The sequence below is a fragment of the Pocillopora verrucosa genome, chromosome 2 (assembly GCF_036669915.1).
Source record: "Pocillopora verrucosa isolate sample1 chromosome 2, ASM3666991v2, whole genome shotgun sequence".
Taxonomy (NCBI): Eukaryota; Metazoa; Cnidaria; class Anthozoa; order Scleractinia; family Pocilloporidae; genus Pocillopora; species Pocillopora verrucosa.
The window spans coordinates 19,095,859-19,121,127 of NC_089313.1; the positions used below are offsets into that span (position 1 = coordinate 19,095,859).

The window sequence follows — 25,269 nt, forward strand, 5'->3', positions numbered from 1 at the left end:
TTAAATATCTTGGCACCTTTTTGGAACGAAGCCTCTAGGATTGGGAGTAGATTTCGTTCATAACCGTGAGTCTCGTTTAGCAACAGGATGCCAATCAAGGTTACTTTGCTTCGACAACACTTCCCCTGTTCCTCCCCTCCCCCACATACACCCAAGCCAGTAGATGAAGATTTTTAATACTCATCATCTTCCCCTTCCCCTTCGTCTTCAGCCGAATCCACTCCAACCTCTTCATAATCCTTTTCCAATGCCGCCAAATCTTCACGAGCCTCAGAAAACTCTCCTTCCTCCATACCCTCACCCACATACCAGTGGACAAACGCACGCTTTGCGTACATCAGATCAAACTTATGATCCAGACGGGCCCAGGCCTCAGCAATAGCTGTGGTGTTACTCAACATACACACAGCACGTTGAACTCGGGCCAGATCTCCTCCAGGAACAGCAGTGGGGGGCTGGTAATTGATTCCAACCTGAAAATTAAATGAGGTAAAATAGCAATCAATAATTAAATTAATGAAAGCCCGGAATCTCTCAACTAATTTGTTATAATCCATTGGAGTTTTCTACGCCGAGAGAGAAAGGCTAAACTCTAATTGCATTGATCAATTTCAAAGTTAATTCTGTTTTCTTGGAGGCTTTTAAAACTGAAAACTAAAAGTCTGGTTCTATCAATCTCTTGCCGACCTGTAAAACGACTAAGATATTCTAAGCATTTAACCATAGGGCTTTTAGTTGTTGATCAAAGCCGGGCTTTTTCAAGCACCCTACCGCAGGATCAGATTACGTAGACAATATTTCTTTTTAGTTCCGATAATCATCAAGAAGAGGGGAGACTACTGCTCCTACACTTACAACCTGTGAAAACATCTCAATTTAAAATACTTAAGGCGAACATTTTCAACACTCATTTAATTTTAACTGAAACAGACTGCTCCGCTTCTCAAGAGTTATCCACCCACCTTAAATCCAGTAGGACACCAATCTACAAACTGAATGGTTCTCTTGGTCTTGATTGTTGCAATGGCTGCATTCACATCCTTTGGAACCACATCACCACGGAATAAAAGACAGCAGGCCATATATTTACCATGACGTGGGTCACATTTCACCATCTGATTGGCTGGTTCAAAGCAGGCATTGGTGATTTCAGCAACACTCAACTGTTCATGATAAGCTTTCTCTGCTGAGATCACTGGAGCATAAGTGGCCAGAGGGAAGTGAATACGAGGGTATGGCACCAAGTTGGTCTAAATGAAATAACATGAAGGATGTTTTAAACAGCAAAAACCAACAGGAATCATACACATTATGTACTGGAGGCAGGAATGTCAAGGTTCAAATATACCTTACCTGAAATTCTGTCAAGTCAACATTCAAGGCACCATCAAAACGGAGCGATGCAGTGATGGACGACACAATCTGACCAATCAGTCTGTTCAGGTTGGTGTAAGTGGGTCTCTCAATGTCCAGGTTACGACGGCAAATGTCATAGATGGCCTCATTGTCCACCATGAAGGCACAGTCAGAGTGCTCTAGAGTGGTGTGAGTTGTCAGAATGGAGTTGTAAGGCTCCACAACAGCTGTGGCAATCTGTGGTGCAGGGTAAATAGAGAACTCCAGCTTGGATTTCTTGCCATAGTCCACAGACAGACGCTCCATAAGCAATGATGTGAATCCAGAGCCAGTACCACCACCAAAGGAGTGGAAGATAAGGAAACCTTGCAATCCAGTGCACTGATCAGCCTTGATAAAAATCAATGTAAAAAGTCGTATCCCAAAAAATATTACTGATAATAATGGTTTATAATAATGACTTATTACAAATCGGCGTCACTAACTTAATTCTGATACAACTTTCTTCCGGGTTTACAGCTATTTCCACCTCAGCCTTTCAGCTTGAAAGATAACAAAGAAGTTCGGCATCGGTAACGTACGTTATCAGGCGAAATCAAATCTAATAGTTGATAATTACCAGTTTTCTTATCTTATCAAGAACTTGATCGATAATGCTTTTCCCAACAGTGTAGTGCCCACGAGCATAGTTGTTAGCAGCGTCTTCTTTGCCGGTCATTAACTGATCTGGGTGAAAAAGTTGTCTGTAGGTACCACAGCGAACTTCATCTGATGAAAATCGAAGGAGATACTATTTGTTTATAGAACATAAAAACAGGCAACTGTAACTGCAAGTGAAAAAAAGGGGTAAGTTTCTATAGAAACTGTGGTGCTGCGTCAGTGGGAAAGTATAACAGGGTAATTTAGTATTATCAACTGAGCTGATAACGTAAATTGGCCACCGTAAAGAGTTTAAAACCTGATGTTTCGAGCGTTAGCCCTTTGTCAGAACGATTGTCATAGCCCTTCGTCTATCGCTCTCACGAAGGGCCAACTGTAACTGCAATTGTAGCGCTTTATGGGATGTGGCGGTGTTCTCAAAAGATAAATTGGTAAAATAGCCCAACTTGGTTCATACTTGTATCATCCTGTACCATAATCTCACCAGTTTTATGATTCCATCATATCATAACGTTCATGACTGCAACATACCGAGAGGCTACTGAAGTTGTATCTCTTTACATTTTTCTTACGAGAACCAACAAGCCTCCATATGTCCATTAAAAGTTTCTTCGCTCTAGTTAACTCACCGACGACGGTTGGTTCCAAATCAACAAAGACGGCGCGAGGAACGTGTTTTCCTGCTCCGGTCTCGCTGAAAAATGTGTTGAAAGAATCATCTCCTCCACCGATTGTTTTGTCGCTGGGCATCTGGCCATCAGGCTGGATTCCATGCTCCAAGCAGTACAACTCCCAACAAGCGTTACCAATCTGAACTCCGGCTTGGCCAACGTGCACAGAAATACACTCGCGCTGAATGAGAATGAAAGATGAAAACTATAAAAAGGATTCGTTCGGAAGACCAAACAAAGTTTTAAAGTGAAGGAATTTTTACGCGATTTTCTGAAAACTGTGTAAACCACACTGTAAAGTGACTGCCAGGATATGCAGCCGTTTTGTAACCATCAATCGCGAACTGGATTCGGCAAGACCGCCATACTGGCGGCGTTCTAAAATATCTCCGCTTTTTTCATAGGAGTAAACGTCCTTTTGCCGAGAAACCCCATAAAAACTAGCTGATTGAGACTCTTACCATTTTCAGCTGAAAAAAGTTGTTTGGATGAAAATAATGTGTCTCAAATCAAAAATTTTGACTTATATCCCTATCGAAAAGTAGTAACGGTGCTTCTCGAGCCTTTGCTATCCGCGCGCAAGCCTCTATCCTTGGGAAGAGCCTGGCAAAAGTTGCCATCAAAACTGTTGTCGAATTAAAATCGTTTTTCTTTTTCTCTTTCTTTCAATCTCGGAAGATTTTAAAATAAACTCCTCTCGAACGAGACGATAAGCATAATCGAGTATGCCTAGAGCTTTCACGGCTAAGCAGTTGTAAGCAGTTATAATTCCCCGAGAGGATCTGGGTACTAGACTAGGCACAGCCTTTTTTTGGTACTCCCTCACGAGTACAAAAGTAAAATTTACATAACGATGACTATACAATGTCTGTTGCTTGTGAATATTACACTGAAACGCTACTCAAATACTTGATGTAAAAAGAAAATTGCAAAGGAGAGAAAACCAAGTTTGCTTCAGGCAATCGATGAGGAAAACAAGCGAAAAAACAAAGGGAGCGAAAGGAAAAAACGATGGGAGACTGCTAAGAGAGAGAGAGAGAGCGAATATAGCTGCCTCTTCGGTCATTCCAGCTTATTTCCGCTAACCAGCTCTTTCTCCTGTATCCAGTGAAATAAATTATGGTATCGGCCAGAGACTAAAGAGAAAATATCTCTGCTTTCTTGTGCATAAAGTCTCGTCGTCCCGTATGACCGAGTCACCATCTTTGATATATTCTGAACAGAGGGCAAACTACTCTCCCTTGGAGGGAGAAGGTTGTAAAAAAACTTTACGTCACCTCCCTGGATGCTTTTCACATGTCAAGTGGTTAACCTGTTTCCAAGCAACAAGCGGGTGTGGTTTTACTAAATGAACATAATTTATGCACTGACCAAACACACCCCAAACAACGATAAACAATATCTCTTGAAGACAAACTGCGTGTTCTAGCAGGGGAGGGTATAGGTAAGAAGCAATCTCGATCAAAAGTTTCTCTTCAACGCATCGGTACTCTACTTAACGTTGGATCATTATTTCAATTCGCTCATAAACTGATTTATTTGACATTCAAGCCTCTTTGATTCAGACAATCAAATCCGAAAGTGCATTAAGCAAATTTATGCATTATTCATTGTGTCACTAACCCACAACACGTGGTTGCTACGAAGAGCGCCCTTATAAACGCGCCTAAACTTGAGGTTGCATTAATTTCAACGGTCGCACTGTCTTTCGTCGAAGCCGTCGCATTTCGATATAAGACTCTTTCGTCCGATATTTTGAACAGAGAAATTTTTCTACAGTTCATTTTGCTATAATTCTGCATCAACATGGTAAGCAAATTGTCCTTCTTAGTTCTAGAGTCCCGCAAATCTTAATATTTGAAAGTAAAATTTGTGCCTTTCCGTCGAGGAAATTTAGCTGGGATCAGCAAAAATTACCCTTCAAGCTGCAACGAAAGGGAATTCGTTTGTTTTATTATCATGTTACAATTCCAGAAACCGATCTTTGATTTATACCCATAGTTAAGGAACATTCGTGTTGCGAAATATCGAAATTTGTTTCCTTCCATTTCAGCGTGAGTGTATTTCTGTCCACGTTGGCCAAGCCGGAGTTCAGATTGGTAATGCTTGTTGGGAGTTGTACTGCTTGGAGCATGGAATTCAGCCTGATGGTCAAATGCCCAGTGACAAGACAATCGGTGGAGGAGATGATTCCTTCAACACATTTTTCAGCGAGACTGGAGCAGGAAAACACGTTCCTCGCGCCGTCTTTGTTGATTTGGAACCAACTGTCGTTGGTAAGTTAACGAGGACCAGTTCATTTCTTCATTAGAGCACTTAAGTGCTTTCAGATTAGTACTAGCAGGATTCTATATGAATTTTTATCAATAGCAGTTAAACACTAGGCTTTTGATCCTTAGAAATTTTTTAATTCTGCTTTCGTTCTATATGTCACGAGAAAGAAGACTCCTTTGTGCTACTGCATTTTAATAATTAACAATCTCATTTGTACTTTGTGCTCGTTGAAGTATTAAAAAACCTACCAATTCTCGAACATTTGGTTCAACACGAAACTCATAGTTCTACTTTTTAGCACTTTTCTCTCAAACCATCGATTTTTGGGAGATAACTCGTACGATCGGTTGACTTTAGTTGTTTGGTAACCTGCATAGCAACTGCCCCTTGACTACTGTAAACACAACGCAACTAACATTAGAATTTTCGCTGTTACGCACAGACTTGACCTTACTGAAACCGTCATATTTTCGAATTGTGAAGCTGATTTTCTTAACTTGATGAATTCTCACCCTCAAAATTTTTTTTTCTGACAGATGAAGTTCGTACTGGCACCTACAGGCAATTGTTCCACCCAGAACAGTTGATCACTGGTAAAGAAGATGCTGCAAATAACTATGCTCGTGGGCACTACACTGTTGGAAAAGAAATGATTGATCTTGTTCTGGACAGGATCAGGAAATTGGTTAGTATTGTGCTGGTGGTGTATTTGTTTTAAGTTGTTTTTCCATGAATGGTTAATGATAGTCTAATTTTTAATGTTCTGTTCATAGGCTGATCAGTGCACTGGATTGCAAGGTTTTCTTATCTTCCACTCTTTTGGTGGTGGTACTGGCTCTGGATTCACATCTTTGCTCATGGAGCGTCTGTCTGTGGACTATGGCAAGAAATCCAAGCTGGAGTTCTCTATTTACCCTGCACCACAGATTGCCACAGCTGTTGTGGAGCCTTACAACTCTATTCTGACAACACACACCACTCTGGAGCACTCTGACTGTGCCTTTATGGTGGACAATGAGGCCATCTATGACATCTGCCGTCGTAACCTGGACATTGAGAGACCCACTTACACCAACCTGAACAGACTGATTGGTCAGATTGTGTCGTCCATTACTGCATCACTCCGTTTTGATGGTGCCTTGAATGTTGACTTGACAGAATTTCAGGTAAGGTATATTTGAATCTTGACATTCCTGCATCCAGTACATAATGAATATGATTCCTGTTGGTTTTTATGTTTATAACGTCCTTCTTGTTATTTCATTTAGACCAACTTGGTGCCATACCCTCGTATTCACTTCCCTCTGGCCACTTATGCTCCAGTGATCTCAGCAGAGAAAGCTTATCATGAACAGTTGAGTGTTGCTGAAATCACCAATGCCTGCTTTGAACCAGCCAATCAGATGGTGAAATGTGACCCACGTCATGGTAAATATATGGCCTGTTGTTTGTTGTACCGTGGTGATGTGGTTCCAAAGGATGTGAATGCAGCCATTGCAACAATCAAGACCAAGAGAACCATTCAGTTTGTTGATTGGTGTCCAACTGGATTTAAGGTTAGTGATTAAGCTGTATATATATATATATTTTTTTTTTTTTCTCTTCGATTAAAGGCCCTTTGTACTTTAGAGAATGATGAGCAATGTATTGTTACTTTACCAAATCTAAAGTTTGTTAATTAACAAATGTATTTGTCATGTACGGCAGGTTGGAATCAACTACCAGCCTCCCACAGTTGTTCCTGGTGGTGACTTGGCCAAAGTACAACGCGCTGTGTGTATGTTAAGTAACACCACAGCTATTGCTGAGGCCTGGGCCCGTCTGGATCACAAGTTTGATCTGATGTATGCAAAGCGTGCATTTGTCCACTGGTATGTGGGTGAGGGTATGGAAGAAGGAGAGTTCTCTGAGGCTCGTGAAGATTTGGCAGCATTGGAAAAGGATTATGAAGAGGTTGGAGTGGATTCAGTTGATGCTGAAGGTGAGGAAGAAGGGGAGGAATATTAGACAAAACAAGACCACCCTGGAAGAAAATTCATGCTGCTGTGTTTTGAGATTGAGTTCTGTGATATTGTGTTGTAAGATTGAGGAATAAATGTTTGTTTCATGACTCTAGTGAATAGTGGTTTTTATGAATTTGTGTTGCTTGTGACAGCTTATCATGAAATTTCCTTGGAACAACAACATTTGTAGGTTCCTAATAACAGTTTTGGCCGAGAATTCTCATTTACTAAATATGACAAAAGGAAATGATAATACAATTTGTTTTTCTAGAGATTAATTAAACCCTGTGCCAGTGGGAACTATGAACAACCTTACTTTCTAAACTTTGACCATAATGACTTCCCCCACCCTATTTCCTAGATTTCCCCATGAAATACCAGTTAAGTTCCTCGGTGGAATAGGATGTTTTATTAAATTTTAGGTTTGGGAATGAGTTACCTAGTTATTGAGCAGGCCCTATTACGACCCTAAGAAGTGATCCTGATTTAGGCCGCTATCCTTCTAGACAAAAATCGGTAATGAATATTACCTTTCAAAGAGCCGCAACACCGTATTAGAAGTCTGGCGATTCCGGTTTACAGATTGTACCATTTTTAGCTGAAGGAGTGCCTTCCATGTACGAAGCTTGGACAGTCTTGTGGAAAAAACAACCTTTCCAGAAATCTATGAGAAAAATATCTAGGTAAACGCATAATTTCAACCGGTTTGTGGTTCCAATATAAAAAAGTAAAAACTTTGTCCCCTCCCCCACAGGTGCTGCGATAAAATTATTTGTTCCGAGAAGCTATGATCTGCCGTTCTGAGAGACCACTATGAGACATCGACTGATTCTAATATTTATATTCTCCTATACCCTATTCTCGTTACGTTTCCTGTGATACTGACAAGGAGAATTTGCTTGACAATCATGACCTCTAGCCATTTTGAGGGCGATAATGCAAGAAGAAATTAGAAGCCAGCCCCTCCTTAGGGTTAAAGGGTCGACTGAAAATTCTGGCCTGCAGAGAACTCCCAAGGGGACACCCCTTATAAGACAGGTTTGTAATATACCTGAGTTTATATTATTATTCCAGGTGACGTTGACGTCATTGTCACCATATATAATAGAGAGCTGGTACATGATCAGTTCAGTTTTTGATTTGGAGTCATCTCTGTTCGTCGGTTACTTGTCGAAGGAGGGATCATTTATTTCCAGCTTCCGTTTTTCTTTCTTCTCTGCCATTAAATTCTATACCGTCCGAAATGGTAAGTTAAAAAGTTTCACCTCTAGGATACAAAGGACACAAAGCTGTTTTAAGAACTTTGACAATTCATACAAAATGATAATATAGTTTTGGTTACGTCCTCCGCTAGCGAGAGTGTATTTCTATCCATGTCGGTCAAGCTGGTTGCCAGATCGGTAATGCTTGTTGGGAGTTGTACTGCTTGGAGCATGGAATCCAGCCTGATGGTCAAATGCCCAGTGACAAGACAATCGGTGGAGGAGATGATTCCTTCAACACATTTTTCAGCGAGACTGGAGCAGGAAAACACGTTCCTCGCGCCGTCTTTGTTGATTTGGAACCAACTGTCGTCGGTGAGTGAAAGGAGAACAGTCCTGTGTTTTATTTTCGACATTCTGCTTAATGAAAAATTTGGAGTCTAAAATGAATTGCTAAACTTCACCAAGTGTATGCCCCCTTCAGATAGGAAAATATTTGTTCTGGTGATGTGAATGTTGAATAAATTCGAAAATATGCTTGGATCGATCATTTCCATATTCATCTTTGTTAACGTGGCACTAATATTACAGCGCACGAAATGGTGATTGCCTGCTAATTTCGAAACTGCAACTCGCGTCCATGTTTTATTACTAAAACCATTTAAGACATAGTGTGTTATTGAAATTAAAACAAAATTCGATAAACAGATGACAACCTCCTTGTGTTAAATTGAATTTTTACTTGAACATTACTGTCTTAAGTGAAATATTAATATCAATATAAAATCAGATAAATCGTGAAAGAAATAGCGCGTTTGCTGTTTTTACTTCCAGCCATAATGGCAATATCGAGGAGCGGTAATTATTATTGCTTTGCCAGCGAATAAAGTCGCTTTCACCGTCAACTTCCGGTTAGGAAAAACTCGCCCACCTGCAAGATTGTCCATCTGTAAAATTGTGTCGTATCAGTGAGGCAAGGGTATCAAAGTCTACATTAATTTCCGTGGTTTGGCAAAACGGTTTAGTTTTGTGTCGGTGCTACATGGAAGAATTTATGGTCAGGAGGTTGGCTGTGGCTACCGGGTACTAATCTAGCCGAAAAGAAGACATTCTCCAGCGGTTCTCGGCAACCGAGTCAGAATAAACTGTTTGAGTCGGATAGTCTAATTTTGCAGTCAAGGCTTAAACAATGAATGCTTTTCTAAATTTTATTCCTTTATCGTGATGTTTTGAGCCAGAAACGCCCCCGCAGCGCTTTGTTTTAAAAAGACAAAGTAAATGATACTCTCTACAGGTTCAAGCTGTTACATTTAATGTTTTACCCCATCAGTTGTCTCAGACTGGGTGACGTCTCTGCATGTTTCTGAAAACTGGGTCAATGTCAGCCTCAACGCTTTAGTCAGAAAACAAAAAACAAAAAAAGAATGTGTGCGAATATTAGTGGCAAAAGTATCAGACAATGAACTTTTCAAACTATTTCATGCATTCAAAACTGTTTCTACTTACGGGACACTTAGTTTCCCCCCAATGGAAATTAATTAAAGGGTTCGAAATTAATTCCCCGTCTTTATTTGTTCAACCATTGTTTCACTTTCTGCATATTGGACCCTTGTCATAGATAATTTATGGCCGCCAGGACTTTCTCACGAAAATAATATTGCTAATTTCCTATCTTTATTTACGTGGGAGAGGAAATATATTTGCATGCATTAGCGTTCGATGAATCGTCATCCAAGACGAGCCTCTCCGATATCAGTTCTTAACAAGAGAGTACGGAAAAATTGGAAAATGAAGAGTCTTGAGCGTTGTATTTGTCTCTGGTGCCTCTTTTTGGGAAACGAATCCTTTTTCGTTTGGTAAATTGGCAGCTGAATGATAATAAGCGATGTTAAACCTTCGCTTTCGAAAGTGTTAATAAGACTTTTCCGGATATACTTTTGATGGACAAGAACAATAAGCAAAATTTTAAAATAAATTTTAAAAAATACGCTAAGGACGTTGTCCAAATGAATACAAAGCGAGAGAAAAGGACTTGGTTAAGAGAGAAAGTTCCAAGAGGACCTGTGACCCTGCTCCACCCCTCCCTCTCTATCAAAAAGTATTGACTCGTAAGAAAGCTCGAAAGCTTGACTGTCAGCCTTGTTTTGCAGATTTCTCAGGATCGAAATTCTCGATAATAACGAGGATAATTTCAGAGTAATTATAGCTCGTGGCTGCAAGAACTTTCTTAGAACTAATTTAATTTAATTAAGTTGTTGTTCACTGGCTGTTTCAGATGAAGTACGTACTGGCACCTACAGACAGCTGTTTCACCCTGAACAGTTAATTACTGGAAAAGAAGACGCCGCTAACAACTATGCTCGCGGACACTATACTGTCGGAAAGGAGATGATTGATGCAGTTCTGGACAGGATTAGAAAACTGGTAAGCTGCACAGAAAAATAGAATTAAAATTAAATTCCTCGAAAGCAACTTTCTGATTGCTACATAACAGACTCTTCCTTAATCGTTCCTCTCTAAGGCTGATCAGTGCACTGGCTTGCAAGGTTTCCTTATCTTCCATTCTTTTGGTGGTGGTACTGGTTCTGGATTCACTTCACTGCTCTTGGAGCGTCTGTCTGTGGACTATGGCAAGAAATCCAAGCTGGAATTCTCTATTTACCCCGCACCACAGATTGCCACAGCTGTTGTGGAGCCTTACAACTCCATTCTGACAACTCACACCACTCTGGAGCACTCTGACTGTGCCTTTATGGTGGACAATGAGGCCATCTATGACATCTGCCGTCGTAACCTGGACATTGAGAGACCCACTTACACCAACCTGAACAGACTGATTGGTCAGATTGTGTCGTCCATCACTGCATCGCTCCGTTTTGACGGTGCCTTGAATGTTGACTTGACAGAGTTTCAGGTAAACTGTCTCTGAATCTCAGCATTTCTTGTCATATTGACTCGGTGGTGATATAAAATCATTTCAATTTCTGTCTTGTTGTCTTATTTAGACCAACTTGGTGCCATACCCTCGTATTCACTTCCCTCTGGCAACTTATGCTCCGGTGATCTCAGCAGAGAAAGCCTATCATGAGCAGTTGACAGTTGCTGAGATTACAAACATGTGCTTTGAACCAGCCAATCAGATGGTTAAGTGTGACCCACGTCACGGCAAGTACATGGCCTGCTGTTTGCTATACCGTGGTGATGTGGTACCTAAGGATGTGAATGCAGCCATTGCAACAATCAAGACCAAGAGAACCATTCAGTTTGTTGACTGGTGTCCCACTGGATTCAAGGTTTGTTTCCGGTCAATTTACCAGGAAATAATGTATATTGAACGAAAAAATCGGTGGTGCCTGATGGTTGTCGAGCTAGACTACGGATTAAAAGTTAAGGGCGTTATATTATAGGGCAAGATACCTTATTCTCTAAGAACCTCTCACCGCTGAGGTATTTTAATTCAAGTTATCTGTCTGGGAAACATTACGGACTACTAGGGTAACTTGCAATGGGAAAAAATCCCCTTCAAGGGAGAGCAACTGCACTCTAAGTCGTTCCGTGCAGCAGAAATCGGGTAAGGCTCCCACGGCGCGTACCAGTTAGCCTGTGAGCAGACATGCTTTTGTATTTAATGCGTATAGAAATGAATCAAAAACGCGCCGCGTCTGTTCAATTGGCAGAATTTTTTTCTTATCATAGGTTGGAATCAACTACCAGCCTCCCACAGTTGTTCCTGGTGGTGACTTGGCCAAAGTACAACGCGCTGTGTGTATGTTGAGTAACACCACAGCTATTGCTGAGGCCTGGGCCCGACTGGATCACAAGTTTGATCTGATGTATGCAAAGCGTGCGTTTGTCCACTGGTATGTGGGTGAGGGTATGGAAGAAGGAGAGTTCTCTGAGGCTCGTGAAGATTTGGCAGCATTGGAAAAGGATTATGAAGAGGTTGGAGTGGATTCGATTGATGACGAAGGGGAAGATGAAGGAGACGAATACTAAAAAGAAATGTCACATATACCGTTTGTTTAAAGTTGAACATTAAAACTTTATTCCATGAAACTTAGAATGATTGAGGATGTCTTGCACAAAAAATTTGTGATGTTCTCATATTACGTTTTTTCACGATTAAGAAGTTTGGCATCTATCAGAAGCAAAGTTTTAGTTTTGAATTGTTGAGCGTCCAGGGATGGTTTGCGAGCAGTTTCTCATTGGCGTTGCGCGTCGCGAGCGATGAAGCGCGCGAGTTTTCAGTTGGAGCGCGATACGAGAGGTCTGCAAAGTATGAGCCTACGCTCCCCTCGCGCACCAGTTCGAATAGCGCGCGCGAATCCTTCCAAACGAATATTTTTAAGTCGAAAAAAAAGCAGGGATATCAATAATTGTCAATGACTCCCTTCAAGAAAAAAACATAAATGATTAATTATCGGGATGAAAACATTCTTAGGAATATTTACGGAGTTTTCTCCTGCTTTGAACCTGGCCATAATATAGTCTCACTAGACCTAAAATGCGGGATGGAGAACTTACTTGCTGTATTCGCATTCGAAGTACAAAAAAATACTATGTGAATCAAATGGGGAAAATTGGTATGTTGAGTAACCCCTTGATAAAAGAGATGACATTTTTTGTAAAGATATTAAAAATGTACGAACTTTTTCACCCAAAATTAACTGAAATTCTTTAAGGATGATGTACTCTAGGAGAAGGAGTACTAAACCTAGAGATGGATAACTCGCTAAAATGCCTCGTTGCAACATAGTAAGCGGCCACAAAATAGGTAATACACTATGAAAGTAAGGCGAGGTATTTTTATTGAGAATTTGACTGTATTTTTTACTTCCTGGAAGCGGTCGTAAGTATTCCCTTACAAACTCTTATATTTTCGCCATGACTCTTAGTTTGCAAAATGATCATCTCACAGCTGGAGCCTGGGCTGCCGGTGTTTCATATTACTCAAAACTCGCATCCGTTTTTCGCATGATTTACGCAGGGCCTTTTAATTTCCATTCATGTTTTGCCTTCAATACCACATAACCTCGACTTTTTCCAGTGACACTATCCAATGGTAACATGGATTGGATTATTCAATAGGAGCCCAATATGGTGGGTATTTGTATCTTGCCGTTTCAAATATCAACACAGAGTTTGATTCTTTGTCCATTGCGGCAATTGGACTAAAGTGGCCTTCTCCAACTTGCCCTAGAGCTACTCTCGAAAAAGAAATTGCCATAAGCTCTTCTGGAAGTTTTCCATCGAGTAGTTCCTCTTTAGACTGCTTACCACCAGTACAAACTCACTCTAAAGTATGAGTAAACTCATCATAATATTCTTTCGAGTAATTTGGTCAAACAACGCTCGCTACTGCTCCATTGCAATTTGCCAAACTTACAAATTCATCCAAAGTTATTGTTCCATTTTCCCTCACGACTTCCAATGCACCACAGCAAAATAAAAGTTTCGCAGTATACCATCGCCAACTTGACAAAGGACTCCACCTACGCTGAGGATCTATTCGCAAGGCATTTAGGATGATTGCTAAAGTACTAACCCCGCTATGAGTTGGAACGGTTTGAGTATTATAGCACGAAGACAAGGATAGGTAAGGAACAGCATAACCAGTTGGCAGAGCACGGCAGAGGCGGGTTTTGGATTCCTTAGATCGATAGTCAACAAGAAAATGAGGCAACGGAGATCTGTAAACCGTTTTAGATGAAGAAGTCAACATCGAGCGCCTTCTGTAACAATCACACGAAAGCTTTTTCAACTTTGATTCTTTAGAACTTAATTTAAGCCCATTGTTTCGACTGATTTGATGATCTCAATGGCGTTTTCCGTCACCTTTCAATTCAAAAGGCCAAACTTATGACCGCAAATTGTGAAAAATACAGTACCTTTACTGTTAACCGTCATCAAAGCCAGGCTGTATTAGACGCCTGTTCACGCCACTTAAAGAACGAAATGGAGCGAAGCCCCATAACGAGCTTTGCCTGCCGAAAAAGTCATGCAAATTAGGGTTGGGTGTATAACAGCATGATTTGGTTTTGTCAACCGAGTTGATATGTGATTTGGCCACTGTAAATAATCTTAAGCTGATGTTTCTCGCGTTAGCCCTTTGTCATAGAGAGTCCACTCTGACGCGTTTCCAGGCGTTCAGTTTATAAAACGGAGGGCAATATGATGCGATATTAAACGGTGCGGTGGGCGCAAAGGTGCGAAAACACAAGGGAGGTTTGGGTCGAATCGAGTAATGTTCACTGCACAACACGATCCTAAATTCTTCCGTTTTTATTTATAATCTTTCCCTATCCAACTGCTGCATGTACGGGCGAAGATAACGGTAATGATGTTTTTATTTCCAGCAAAAAATCTCATGTCGTTTAAAGTACTATTATTAAAAGTGCCGTCTTATTGTCACCTTCAGACATAAAACCGGACGAAAAAACAATTGAGTAACTTCGTGAATAGAAGAGAGCGGCAACAATAAAAGTTCGTTGTTAATGAGGTCTCTACTGAGTCGGATGGAAAATGGTCTCCTTGCCATTCTTAAATTGCTTTTTGGCAGCTTCTACAGAGAAGAATATTTCTAACAAACACTGAGACATTTCTACAATATGATTCATATTGCTTAATAAACAGGTTGTAAAAGAAAGGGAATTAAAATTTAACGAAGACGAATTTGCATTAGCTGCAGACTTTGTTAATACTCATGCTCACGACTGTGTTTTTTATTTCAAAAAACTGAATTCGTCTTTTGCCATGATTTAAAAAGTCGCTTTCATAATTCCATTCTTGTTTTGCCTTCAATACCACATAACCTCGACTTTTTCCAGTGACACTATCCAATGGTAACATGGATTGGAAAAGCACTTCAATAGGAGCCCAATATGGTGGGTATTTGTATCTTGCCGTTTCAAATATCAACACAGAGTTTGATTCTTTGTCCATTGCGGCAATTGGACTAAAGTGGCCTTCTCCAACTTGCCCTAGAGCTACTCTCGAAAAAGAAATTGCCATAAGCTCCTCTGGAAGTTCTCCATCGAGTAGTTCCTCTTTAGACTGCTTACCACCAGTACAAACTCGCTCTAAAGTATGAGTAAACTCATCATAATGTTCTTTCGAGTAATTTGGTCGAACAACGCTCGCTACTGCTCCATTGCAATTTGCCAAATACACAAATTCATCCAAATTAATTCCAAATTTTTTCACTTCTTCAAGTGAATAACAGCAATCCAGAAGTTCCACGGTGTACCATCGCCAGGTTGACATAGGACTCCACTGACGCTGAGGATCTATTCGTAAGGCATTTAGGATGATTGCTAAAGTACTAACCCCGCAATAAGAAGGTTCAGATTGAGCATCATAGCACGAAGATAAGGATAGGTAAGGAACAGCATAACCAGTTCGCAGAGCACGGCAGAGGCGAGTTTCGGATTCCTTAGATCGGTAGTCAACGAGAAAACGAGACAACGGAGATCCGTAAACCGTTTTAGATGAAAGAGTCGACATCGAGCGCCTTCTGTAAAAATGACGGGAAAGCTTTTTCAACCATGATTCTTTCGAACTTAATGAAGCCCACTTTGCCATTTGATTTGATGGTCTCAATGTGGTCTTCTGTTGCCGTCAAATTGCAAAAATCTTCAACACCAAAATACAAAATCTCGGCCACCAGCAAGTATGAGACGCGGCTGATCTATCCCGCTGTGTCTCAACAATAAGCATTAATATTCTTTATAATAATTCAATGACAGGTTCCTAATGAGGACAGAATTTGAATAACTTAATTCTGTTTGTTTCTAGTGGCGAGTTGGATTTTTTGTAAGTGTGTTCTTGATTGAAGAAATGTAAAATGGTTTCCGTGTTTACATAGCCTGTTGTAAACACGCGGGAGGTTGGGAGAACACTTGAGAAGCTGGAAACCACTCCGCTTCGCGTCGTGGTTTCCTACGCTTATCTCGTGTTCTCCCAACCTCCCGCGTGTTTACATCAGGCTATGTAAACACGGAAACCATTTCACATTTCTTTTATAAAATAACCAATGAAAGAGGAACGAAAACAATGTTTACATACGCTCATGTAAAATGGTTTTATGGCTAATCAGAGCGCGCGTACTATTTGAATTATTTTATAATTTTTGTTAGGGTTCAACTGAGTTAAATTTTTTTGTCTGACACTATATGATTGTTATACCACAAGACCGGATTCAAGTCGAGCCGGCCAAGACTCGGTAAGTACTGGGAATGTGTCTGGGAATGTACTTGTTACGCTTCAGAAAAAGACCTGGGTGGTCATCAAACATTTACCAAGCGAGTAGGAGAAAAATTTGGGGAAACAGGGATCATTCACTGGATGCAATGTCTTCTAACACTCCTAGAACATTTTATGGGCGTTCTCTCCCTCAAAATCTGGTTGACTACCGATCTACGGAGTCCAAGACTCGCCTCTGCCGTGCTCTGCAAACTGGTCATGCTGTTCCTTACCTATCTTTGTCTTCGTGCTTTAATACTCAAGCTGAACCAGCTTATTGCGGGGTTAGTACTTTAGCGATTATCTTAAATGCCCTGCGAATAGATCCTCAACGTATCTGGAGAACTGTTTGGCGATGGTTTACCGAGGAACTCTTAGATTGTTGTCGTCCGCTAGAAGACGTGAAAGTATCAGGTATCACTTTGGAAGAATTTGTTTGTTTAGCACACTGCAATGGAGCAGACGCCACCCTTGTTCGACCGAACGACTCGAACGAACAATACAAGAAATTTATTCAGATTCTAGAGCGAGTCTGCACTGGTGGCAAGGAGGTTAAAGGAGAAACGTTTGATGAGGAAAATCCAGAGGAGTTCATGGCAATTTCTTACTCGAGGAAGACTTTGGGACAAACAGGCGACGGTCATTTCAGTCCTGTTGCTGCAATGGACAAAGAATCAAACTCTGTATTGATGTTTGACACAGCCCGGTTCAAATATCCGCCCTATTGGGTTCCTATGGAAGTGCTCTTCCAGTCCATGTTACCACTGGATAGTGTTACAGGAAAGAGTCGTGGTTATGTGGTATTGAAGGCAAAATATGAATATCAAGGTCGAAAAGTTGCTTGTAATTGGAGTGAATGTAATTCTGTGGCAGATTGCCCAGAAAATGATTTACCAGTACCAAAGCCTGTTTATAAAAGTGGCCAGTGGCATTGCGGAAATTGGCCTTGTTGTGGAGGTCCTTTTGACACAATTAAACCAACTTAGTTTGGTTCACCAGCACTGGAGGATTTACAATCATTAGGCCACTTTGGAAAAAACAGTAATCCTTTTTCATAGGCAAGCTCAACCTTACTGGTTTGCAGTTATTCAAGTCTCCCTGACATGAGTTTTAGTATTCACATACCAGGGGCCTCTTCCCTGAAATATGCCTTGTGTTGAGATTTCATATTGGTACAAGCTACAATTCAGAGAAATGATAAGATATGGTGTTTTCAATGGAAGTCTTTACGCTCATTAAACAACAGCTGATTATCAGTGCAAAACAGTTGAAATTGGAGCAGTGACCTGAACCTCATTCAACTTCACAATTTTATTTAATTTTTTTGCATAAATTGTGTATAGTTGGATATCTTGAGAAAACTAGATGCAAATCCTTATGAATACTTAGATTCAGACATAGAAGAGGCATACACTCCTGTGCTTGAGCCAGTAGACTCAGATCATCAGTGAGCTCAAAGTTGAGTCAAGACAACACTGGTAATGCAGCTGAAAGGTGTTAGAAGAGAGGAATGCTGAAAATTCAAGGGGGGTCTCTTGTTACTCTCTGTCAAATTTTCATACAGTTAGAAAATATACCATTATACCAAAGAGAATATTTCTTTGTTGCATTAATTTTTTACTGAATGCTACCCTTCGGCACAAAAAAATTGGAAGTGGTTTTAAGATCACAAGAAAAAAACTGTTACATCAAAGTTTAGTAATTTACTTGTACTGATAGGAAGAGTATTGATAATGAAGGTCAATATTGTTAACAAAAGTGGTGATTTGAAGGACATTAAACCAGGGTTAATAATCAAGAGAGTTTGTGTTTTTCAATATTAATTCATCCCAGTCTGGGAAATACTCCTCCTTGATGGTATAACAATGTGCTTCCAAGTTCTTCAATTGTGACCTGATAAGTTTTGCCTGTGGGCTGTGTGGAACATTCCAAAGGAATACTGCAACCAATCCAAATATTGCAGCATCTAAAAGGCATGGCTTGCTTCCCATGATAAACCTCTTTGTTCCTAGCACTTGTGATACAGCCCTTAGGTCCCTCTCTGCAATGCTGTAAATTTCCTCTCTAGAGTGCCGCCCAATTCCGTGACCCCAGAGGTTCTGATGCAGATAATGAGATGCTAACCATGACACAACATAATTTAGAGGAATTGGTGTTACTCCCAATAGAGGTGACATCGACCTTGTATCTGCCAGATCAGCCACAAAGCTATGATATATCAGAGTCCTGTTACAAGATTAAATGGAAAATTACATAAGACAAAGGAGAACTATTACAGTGCTGTAGGGAAGTGGTTTTGTGTATGGATGAGATCCTTGACAAACAGAAAACTGTGCAAGCTCTTGGAGGCAGTGAGGGAGAGGAGGGAGGGGAGCCTTGCTGAAGCCAAACTGGAATTCTGTTAGGAAAGGAAGGTTTAAACTGGATTTTGCTTAAGTTTTACAAATGGTTTGCTGAAGTTTTGTTCATTTCAATTGCTGTAAATTTGAAAAAGATCTGATCATAACCCTTGGAAAACATGTGGAGTGAATGTAATTAATCTTGTTCAGTCCATGTAACTTGTCTACACAGCTGGAGCCAGGAGCCCATTACCTGGAGCCTCCATACCAATTGTACCCTCAAGTCAACCCTGTCCCATATTCTTTTATTTTTAGAACTGAGATATATAGGGAGTTCTATAATTTCCCACAAAAACATGTGGCCTGCATGTGACGTAAACAATAGAGGACCACAGCTCTCATATGATTGGCTTTTATGTAAACACCCCCAAAGGTGCTTCTAAAAACAAAAAGATACAGGACAGGGTTGACTCAGAGGGTAAGTATGAAGGATGGAAGTTCCGAATAATGGGCTCCTGCCCAAGTGTAGACATCACCTAATTTGCAGCAAAAAGACATTTTTAGACACTTGTATGAGAGGAAAAAACCCTGAAATACATGACCTATTTTCTTTTAAAAAAGTTTTATTGCTCTCCTACCCTTGCACATGACTCGTGCTTTGCACTTGCCTCTCTTTTCACCCAACAATTTCCGAAAAAATTAGGCTTGTTCTACAGCCTAATTCTGTGCAAGTTCCTGTTTGAGAAAAATAATGAAATGTATTCCCTCTTCCCACCTTGATTGTGCTTTTGACAAGGTGCAAACTCCACCCCTATTGAAAAGCAACTGTGTATCTAAAAAGAAAATCAAACATGGAATCACTAACCCTCTCTCTCTCTCTCTCTCTCTCTCTCTCTCTCTCTCTCTCTCTCTCTCTCTCTCTCTCTCTCTCTCCTCCCCCTACCCCCCCCCCTAACACCGCAGTGCCACACCCTCAAGGATACAAAAGCTGTAGACCTGGAGGATGTTTTTTTTGTTACAAACAGTTTAAAGTAAAAACAGATAAGTGTATTATGTATTATGTATTATTAGAGGTCGTACCAATACGTATTCTCCTCAAGTGTTACGAGCATGGTATGCGCGATGGCTTTTTCCTCGACACTCAGATGGGCATCGGGGTCCAATTGAAATTCTTCGTTGAGAAAACGGACAATAAAGTTTGAATCCGCAACGGACGTTCCATTATATTCAATCCATGGCACTTTGCCTTTGCTCGACATTCTAAAGCTGTAGTCGCTTTCATAGGGGATTTTGTTCATTCGTAAATAGGTCTCTAGCTTTAGACAAGATGGAGAAACATTTAAAACTCGGGAATTTGGAGGCATTTGATGAAGGACAACCTTTCCATGCCGTGGGCTCTGATTCTTCTTTGGCTTCAGTCTCATGGAAACTAAAACGGCTTGCACCACCAGCAGAAGAACTAGACAACCACAAGCGAAAAGAACAGCAAATATCACGCTATAAAGTTCGAACGCCATTAGGAACGGCTGTATATGTTGCGTGACGGAGCCAAATTTAAAAAAGGGTGTCGAATAGCAAACTCAAAACGAGGCCTCGACGTCACGGGATGCCATATTTTTCGCCGTGAGAAGACAGGACAGACGGCAGATAGAACAGAACTTTTCATGAATATTAGGACATCGAGGCGCTGTGAGGACCATCAAAATGCCGAAAATGAAAACTCAAGACAGTATAAAATAGCTCCGAAACATCTAAGGCTAAATTGTCGCAGTTTTTCTTAGGAATATAGCCAGTCAACTACCAACTGTGCTTCCTACAGCTAGCTAACCTACACTGTCAGCCGACAGAAGTTTTTTTTCGGCCACAACCGTAAGTTTCTCTCGGTTATACAATCCTTGTTCTCGAATGGCTGACCCTGCCTCCAGGAAATCAGCAACGCTCAACCGGTTGCGATCGCAACTGCGACGAAAACGGGAATCTTTGGCCGAGCAATTTGACTTCAAAATGTACTTTGCAGTGGTTTTTAAAGATAAGGTAAGCAAATTATTAAGTGGCAGATATAGTAATAAATAAGTGGATTTTATTAACAATTCACGCAATTTCAACGTCGTAAAAAAGGTTTCTATTACACTCTTCATATACATTAAGTTATTCGTACTGTTTTGTGGTTTAATAGTTATCTTCTATTGAGATTACAAGTTCGAATGTTGTTGGTTATCACAAAGTTTGAAAATTAGTCTGTAATAATGTTAAATAAAATTTGATCTAACGAAAACATTGGAGCACAAAACACTAATCAAAATGAATAGTGTAATTTTTTTATGATTTATGAAACGATCATACTAGAATTGTTATTGCTATAGTATACAGATGTGAGTATTTTGATTACAAATGTGATAAGTCTATATTCAGTATGAGTGATTCTCACTTTAAATTGACATAAAAAAGTGAACCTCAGAATAAATAAAGGAATAAAAAGTCAGGATTTAATAGGGCTCAAATGTATATCCTTTCTACTCCTGTTGATTGCTCCTCAGAGCCAGGAGTCAAGAACTCTCACCCTCGATCTCTCAAACAATACCTGCCCATTTTAAAGTAATATTTCTCTTGAGGTCACTTTCCTCAAAATTGTACCTTTAATTACTGGAAGGGGTTTATCAGCACATATTGCTGTATTCCCTTCAGAACTGTTGATCACCTCATGGTTTTTATCTAAACATTGATGTAGTGGAACACTTTCTGCATAGTTAGAATGATAAAGCAATAATTATCTTTACAGCTGTAAGTAAAACACGCCTTTTGTTTTTCTTCCCATCTTCCAAAACCTCAACTCCCCCAAAACCAAAGTGTTTATGGATTTTAGGATTTTGTTTTCATATTGTTTGATTGCTCTTAACTTCCTAGTGTTTTTACCAACTTATTAGCTACAGTAGTTGGACTCTTTACCATCCTGGGTCCAGTTGTGTAAACAGTGGACAATTCTATCCGACAGATAAATCACTATCCAGCAGATAAGTGATAGCAAAATGTATAGCGTTATCAACTGGATAGAGATTTATCCAGTGGATAGCATTATCCGATCTTCAAACAACCGGGGCTGTTGATGCAAGTACCCACCCACTGAAAGAAATGCACATGTGAAAGCACTAGTCCTCTTAAAATTAGTCAATGTTATTTGTTGCAGAAGAAGAAGTCTGCATTGTTTGAAGTGGCAGAGGTGATCCCAGTGATGACAAATAACTATGAAGACAGCATCTTAAAAGGTGTCAAGGTGAAAATAAATGTTTGTTTATGCTAGTGCTGATGAGGGATAGGAAATGAGTACAACAGTTAAATTTGCCATTTGCCCTGGTTTCTAAGAGTGACAGTTTAGTTAAGTTCTCACACATAAATTGTACATATATATAATTATTATAGTCTGATAGATCAGTCATTAGAATGGTCTTTTGTTCTCTGGGAGCTGCGTCGTACTGTATTTAACCCTTCCACTCCCAAGACCATATGAGTAATTCTCCTAACTGTTTGCTTACAATTCTTATGATGTTAGTTAAACTAATAATCTCCTAAATTAAATTTTTTCTTTATTCTCATTTATTAATTTTTCTGTTGTTAATGTATAGAGAAATTCTATCTTAGTCACTCATCAGAGTTAAAGGGTCAACTTAAATTACACAGCAGCCCCTATCTGGTTTAAGAGTGAAGAGCTAGTAACCTCCATAGCAGACAGAGAAAATACCAGCTTGAAGCTTCCTATTTAAATGCAAAGATAATTGTAAGAGTTTTACAAGTAGATAATATATTTTCTTTTGAAGGAAGAGGTGTATTCCCTTGAGAGCTCACAACAGCTGTTGGAGAAAGACATTGTTCAACTTCATGCTCCAAGATATCAGTGTTTAAGAAAAGTATGAAACTCTAAGTTAGACTGTGTGTTAGCTAGGCCTTGTTAATTAATTTTAATAGGTGCATTCTATCCAACTTCCTAAATTCATTTGTGGGATACACATTTGTCCCAACGGAAACTTAAATTGTCCTTAAAAATGAAGCTTTGCACAGATTGGATTTTTTATAGAATTATGGAATAAACAAAAAGCTTGTAACCCTTTGTACCATACTTATCTTTTGATCATTTCCTAGGATGTCATTGGATGTGTGCAGGAAATTGATTTCTTTTTGTGGCCTCGCAATGACATTGACAAGATAGTATGTCTGCTGTTTTCACGATGGAAAGGGGAGGAAAATTCTGAATATAGACTCATTCAGGTGAAGTTTTGTAATATTATCCAAAATGTAAGGATAGGGTGGGAGTACAAATGTAAGTGAAGACCCCCCCTGAATATTACTGTTTCTAATGTAGATTTATTTGTAATTTGCAACATTTTTTACTCTCCTCACGCACAACTGAATTGATGTTAGGTTTGTTTGGCTGTTATCTCTAGGGAAAGTTTGAATTTGAAAACCATGACTACGAGAAACAGTTGCTACGACTTTTGACCCGAAAAGAGCACACTGGTTTGATCCTTAGCAATCCATCGCAATCATTGTTTCTTTTTGTTGACAAACATCATTGGCAGGTATAGGTTATTACAGTATGTTCCATGGAAGTAGTGTACTTTTGTCAGTATTGTTAGAGTAGATGTAGTCTCGTAGAAAAATTGTTTTTGCATTTTCACTTAAAATATGGACAATGAATTTATTACAAGCAAAGCTTGAGGAAAATTGTAAGCTTTTTGATGCAGATATCTGATTTGTCTTTGAACAAATATATATTACCATATTTTAGCCAAAAGAAGATCTTATGTCAACTTCCCTTAAACATTTTTGCAGCCAGCAACATAAAAAGCTTCCAAACAGCTCTCTCTGAAAAAAAAAGCAGTTATTGTGCAAGACTTGTTATTTTTCTAAGCTACAAGTGTTATCAACAAAAAGATTTAGTCTCTCATTTGGTACTGCTTACTACAAAAAATTTCAAACACAAAAAGACTTTCATGAATGGCATGCAAGATTTGCATCAGGAAACATCACTTCGGAATATTCCAACTTGATAATTCCTCAGTTTTTGCTTGATATATTTGGTTACATGAAGGACCAAAACCAAGTGTGAGTGTGGGTGAAAATTCTTGAATCATTACAATGTGTTTTACTCCTGTAATTGTTAAATATTTTCTGTGTACCAGGGGTATTTTCTCTTTTTTATTTTAATAGACTGAAAAGAGTAAAGTTGGAGTATTCAAGATGTCAAGTTTTTGTCTTCATATTCCACAAGTAAAGATATATAGAATTTTGTTTTGAAACACTTTTTTCTAAGAGAGAACAGTTAATTTGAACATTCATTCTAGACAAGCTGAATTGGACATTAGGAATTTTTCATGTGTGCTTCAAAAAAATAAACAGTGACAAAACTTTGTTTTCTCTGAAGATACATAGTGAAAGAGTGTGTCATTGTGATAGGAAAATTAAAGATGACATTTTCACAATTGACCAAGTGTGGGATCAAAATGCCAGAATACTGGCCAAGAAAAGGGCCAAAGCAATTAAGGAAGTCGCTCAAAGTAGGAAATATGGGCAATATGGGTTTGTTGGTCAGTTGATATCAGCCTGGATAGAATTGTACTAATTTTTGCTGCATGCAGAGTCAGCCCAAAAGAAATACATTTCTGAGGCATAAACTCCATGCCTCTGTTTAAGGGTTTTAGGGGTGCAAATGTTGAGTTCATTTTTTATTTATTTACTTCTTGTGTGCTTGTCTTCTAGGATCAATTGACCCACTGGGGAAGTGAACTCAGAGATGATGTCTTGGCACCTTTTAAGCCTGATTAAGATTTTTCGCTATAGCTTTTTTTCCTCAATACTGTGATGCAAAATTTGAACTGACCTTGTGAAAACACAACTATAAGTAAACTTCAGCCCCGTAACCTTTTGTTTCATGTCTAGCTGTATCTGCAGTATCTTCTATTCTGCTTTCCTGTGCTAACCAAGCTGACTTGGTTTTGTTTTTTTAAAGCCTTCTTGCCAGTGTATTTTGTATTTGCTTTCGGAGTGATGCAGTTGATGTTGAAGTGGGAAATAAAGTCTCCCTCATGAACAAGTTCAAAGTGTTTATTTGTTTGTGTGAATTAATGATGCGGTATGGCTTAGGGTGATTCCCTAGTATTGCACTGCTCAAGATATTCTGCACAAAACAAGCGCACATGGCTGAAATTGGAGGGCACGTTAGTTAACATACTCAAACCAAGGAGCAGTGTAATTTGAATCCAAGAGAATATTTTCTTCCATAAACTACCTTGGTTTGAAAAAAAATCGAGATGTTTTAAAATCTTTGTTCGTGTCAAAGAAACTTATCAATCAGATTCCCAAGAGAACAATTTATAAAAAAAAAAAAGTATTGAATATTTGCACTTTTCGAAATTGTAAATTATCCAGAGTTACGCAATAATAACTTTGTTAGCCTCCGCGTCATTTTGTTTAAAATAACAACCAGAAATTTATTTGAAGACGTCACGCCTCACAGAGCGACAGCGCGATT

The 25,269-nt window shown here is 39.5% G+C and overlaps 7 protein-coding genes and 1 pseudogene across 8 annotated transcripts; 4 read left to right on the plus strand and 4 right to left on the minus strand.

Annotated features, from left to right (window-relative positions):
- Positions 1-158: 158 nt before the first annotated feature.
- On the minus strand, positions 159-3,248 carry LOC131790549 (tubulin alpha-1A chain-like). The gene is made up of 6 exons (XM_059107764.2): positions 3,149-3,248; positions 2,646-2,868; positions 1,976-2,124; positions 1,354-1,746; positions 963-1,250; positions 159-473 (listed from the first exon to the last, which is right to left on the minus strand). Exons 1-6 carry the CDS (start codon positions 3,149-3,151, stop codon positions 174-176), a joined length of 1,356 nt encoding a protein of 451 aa, XP_058963747.1. The 5' UTR covers positions 3,152-3,248; the 3' UTR covers positions 159-173.
- A 1,086-nt stretch (positions 3,249-4,334) lies between these two features.
- Positions 4,335-7,071, plus strand: LOC131790579 (tubulin alpha-1A chain). Its single transcript, XM_059107797.2, has 6 exons — positions 4,335-4,496; positions 4,741-4,963; positions 5,498-5,646; positions 5,735-6,127; positions 6,230-6,517; positions 6,669-7,071. Exons 1-6 carry the CDS (start codon positions 4,494-4,496, stop codon positions 6,966-6,968), a joined length of 1,356 nt encoding a protein of 451 aa, XP_058963780.1. The 5' UTR covers positions 4,335-4,493; the 3' UTR covers positions 6,969-7,071.
- A 977-nt stretch (positions 7,072-8,048) lies between these two features.
- LOC131790580 (tubulin alpha-1A chain) lies at positions 8,049-12,222 on the plus strand. The gene is made up of 6 exons (XM_059107798.2): positions 8,049-8,210; positions 8,319-8,541; positions 10,442-10,590; positions 10,688-11,080; positions 11,172-11,459; positions 11,863-12,222. Exons 1-6 carry the CDS (start codon positions 8,208-8,210, stop codon positions 12,160-12,162), a joined length of 1,356 nt encoding a protein of 451 aa, XP_058963781.1. The 5' UTR covers positions 8,049-8,207; the 3' UTR covers positions 12,163-12,222.
- Positions 12,223-13,084: 862 nt separating this feature from the next.
- LOC131790652 (uncharacterized) lies at positions 13,085-14,270 on the minus strand (annotated as a pseudogene).
- A 274-nt stretch (positions 14,271-14,544) lies between these two features.
- On the minus strand, positions 14,545-16,042 carry LOC131790655 (uncharacterized). The gene has a single exon (XM_059107889.2). It carries the CDS (start codon positions 15,745-15,747, stop codon positions 14,845-14,847), a length of 903 nt encoding a protein of 300 aa, XP_058963872.2. The 5' UTR covers positions 15,748-16,042; the 3' UTR covers positions 14,545-14,844.
- LOC131790581 (uncharacterized) lies at positions 15,442-18,205 on the plus strand. The gene is made up of 2 exons (XM_059107799.2): positions 15,442-15,458; positions 16,357-18,205. The coding sequence occupies exon 2, from the start codon at positions 16,401-16,403 to the stop codon at positions 17,391-17,393; it is 993 nt and encodes a 330-aa protein (XP_058963782.2). The 5' UTR covers positions 15,442-15,458; positions 16,357-16,400; the 3' UTR covers positions 17,394-18,205.
- On the minus strand, positions 18,195-20,280 carry LOC131790582 (failed axon connections homolog). Its single transcript, XM_059107800.2, has 2 exons — positions 19,827-20,280; positions 18,195-18,633 (listed from the first exon to the last, which is right to left on the minus strand). Exons 1-2 carry the CDS (start codon positions 20,261-20,263, stop codon positions 18,195-18,197), a joined length of 876 nt encoding a protein of 291 aa, XP_058963783.2. The 5' UTR covers positions 20,264-20,280.
- Positions 20,281-20,343: 63 nt separating this feature from the next.
- LOC131790583 (uncharacterized protein C6orf62 homolog) lies at positions 20,344-24,832 on the plus strand. Of its 2 annotated transcripts, XM_059107801.2 has the most exons (7): positions 20,344-20,780; positions 21,931-22,017; positions 22,559-22,648; positions 22,881-23,006; positions 23,183-23,317; positions 23,949-24,008; positions 24,498-24,832. In XM_059107801.2, exons 1-7 carry the CDS (start codon positions 20,652-20,654, stop codon positions 24,561-24,563), a joined length of 693 nt encoding a protein of 230 aa, XP_058963784.1. In that variant the 5' UTR covers positions 20,344-20,651; the 3' UTR covers positions 24,564-24,832. The 2 variants fall into 2 exon arrangements, with proteins under 2 accessions (XP_058963784.1, XP_066018227.1); XM_066162130.1 differs by lacking the exon at positions 23,183-23,317.
- Positions 24,833-25,269: the final 437 nt, after the last annotated feature.